This window comes from Aulostomus chinensis, chromosome 7 (assembly GCF_037954235.1).
Source record: "Aulostomus chinensis isolate RoL2024-O1b breed Wild chromosome 7, RoL_Achi_v1.0, whole genome shotgun sequence".
NCBI lineage: Eukaryota > Metazoa > Chordata > Actinopteri > Syngnathiformes > Aulostomidae > Aulostomus > Aulostomus chinensis.
Window position 1 is genome coordinate 6,808,498 of NC_141326.1, and position 1,503 is coordinate 6,810,000.

The 1,503-nt window shown below is 38.8% G+C and overlaps 1 protein-coding gene across 3 annotated transcripts in view; it reads left to right on the forward strand.

Moving 5' to 3' along the window:
* Nucleotides 1-275: 275 nt before the first annotated feature.
* cfdp1 (chromatin remodeling protein CFDP1) overlaps nucleotides 276-1,503 on the forward strand; it is a 23,668-nt gene continuing 22,440 nt past the window's right edge. The window contains exons 1-2 of one of the 3 annotated variants that reach the window (XM_086208294.1): nucleotides 276-336; nucleotides 502-591. In XM_086208294.1, coding sequence (XP_086064420.1) covers nucleotides 522-591 — 70 coding nt within the window. In that variant the 5' untranslated portion in view covers nucleotides 276-336; nucleotides 502-521. Of the gene's footprint in view, nucleotides 592-1,503 lie in introns of all 3 variants that reach the window. The other 2 variants (XM_086208295.1, XM_086208296.1) reach the window with 2 other exon arrangements.

The following is a 1,503-nucleotide window of genomic DNA, read 5'->3' on the forward strand; positions in this document are numbered from 1 at the left end:
TAGTATGGTGCAGGTTTAGTTGTGTAATACAATGTGCCAAAACACACGGATATTTATTTTCAAGAAACTTTATTGTTATTTTAGCACAAAACACAACATGCGCGGTGATATACTCAAAATTGTACATTGATTTTCATAAGGGTTTCGAAATAAAACAAAACTGTGGTGGACTGAGGAAGGACAGAATCGCATTTACGTGTGTAAAGGCGAGTTTCGAAAACGATGAACCGGACAATCGGTGAAGGATTTTGACCCTTGCCGCTTGCTGTCGTTGCCACCACCGGAAATCATGTATTCTTCCTCGTTTCGAAGCGCAGCATAGAGAAGTGCATCCCTGTATTCATGCTCGCATACAGAATATATTTTTTATGTATTACAGACTTTACAGAACATCATTCTGCCTTTGACTATGTTGTAAAGGGGCTGTTGTTTCAGTTGAAAGCAGTTTATAAGCCGGTTATACTCATACTGGCATACGTACTGTTGCTACTCTCCTTTCAGCTCACTGTGAGCAGCCTGCGATGATGAACTACTCCGACTACGACTCTGACGGATATTCGTCCAACGAAGATGCCGACTACGTCCCATCAGGTGAGGATGGAATTGTGGTAACGGTATAAGTAAACTGACGCACGGAGCGTTTGGGCCAGGGCTGTCCAGCAACACCGTTGCACACAAATGTTAGCACCCACTTGACGAAATGTTTGTGCGTCCGGGAGGAAAAAGTGATCCCTAACCCTCCAAACTAGAGTCGAACGAAAATTACAGTTAGACTAGCAAGTTACCTTTCGTGGCACCTCCTTCTGTAGACATAAAAGTTTTTTTCCCCCTCCATGCCTTTCTGTCTAATGTTTGTGGAGAGAAAAATATAATTATTACCATGTTGAATTCTTCAAAGTGCCTTCTACTCTTTAACATTTAACAATATGAATATGCTGGACTCTTTCAGAGTCACACTCCTTCTTCCAGTGTCCATGAATTCAGTGGAGGTTTGAGTCTACTAAATCTCATTCAGCTGTTAATATGAAGAAGAAAAACTCATGATTTGGAATGTTGTTTTATGTAAGCCAAATATATCCACATAAATAATTGATTGATCCTCTGCAGGAAATGACTTTGTTATAACAGCTCAGACAACCACACAATACATAAGACATAGAAAAATGATACACATCTATAATTATGCAAGGCACTAATGGTAACTACTAAAATTATGCTAAAAGAACTAATATATATATACAGTGCCATTTCACACACACACTTCCCATTCAGTGTTTTTTCATCATTTTTATTATCCCTGAAGACATCAAAACTATGAGAAAATAAATATGGAATTACATGGTAAACAAACAAGTATATGTTTTATATTTTAGATTCTTCAAAGTAACCCTTTGCTCTGATGACAGCTTTGCTCACTCACTCATTATCAAGATGCTGTGATAGCCATGCTGGTTCTGTGTGCCTTCAGTTTTGAATGAATCCCCAACAGTGTAACCAGCAAAG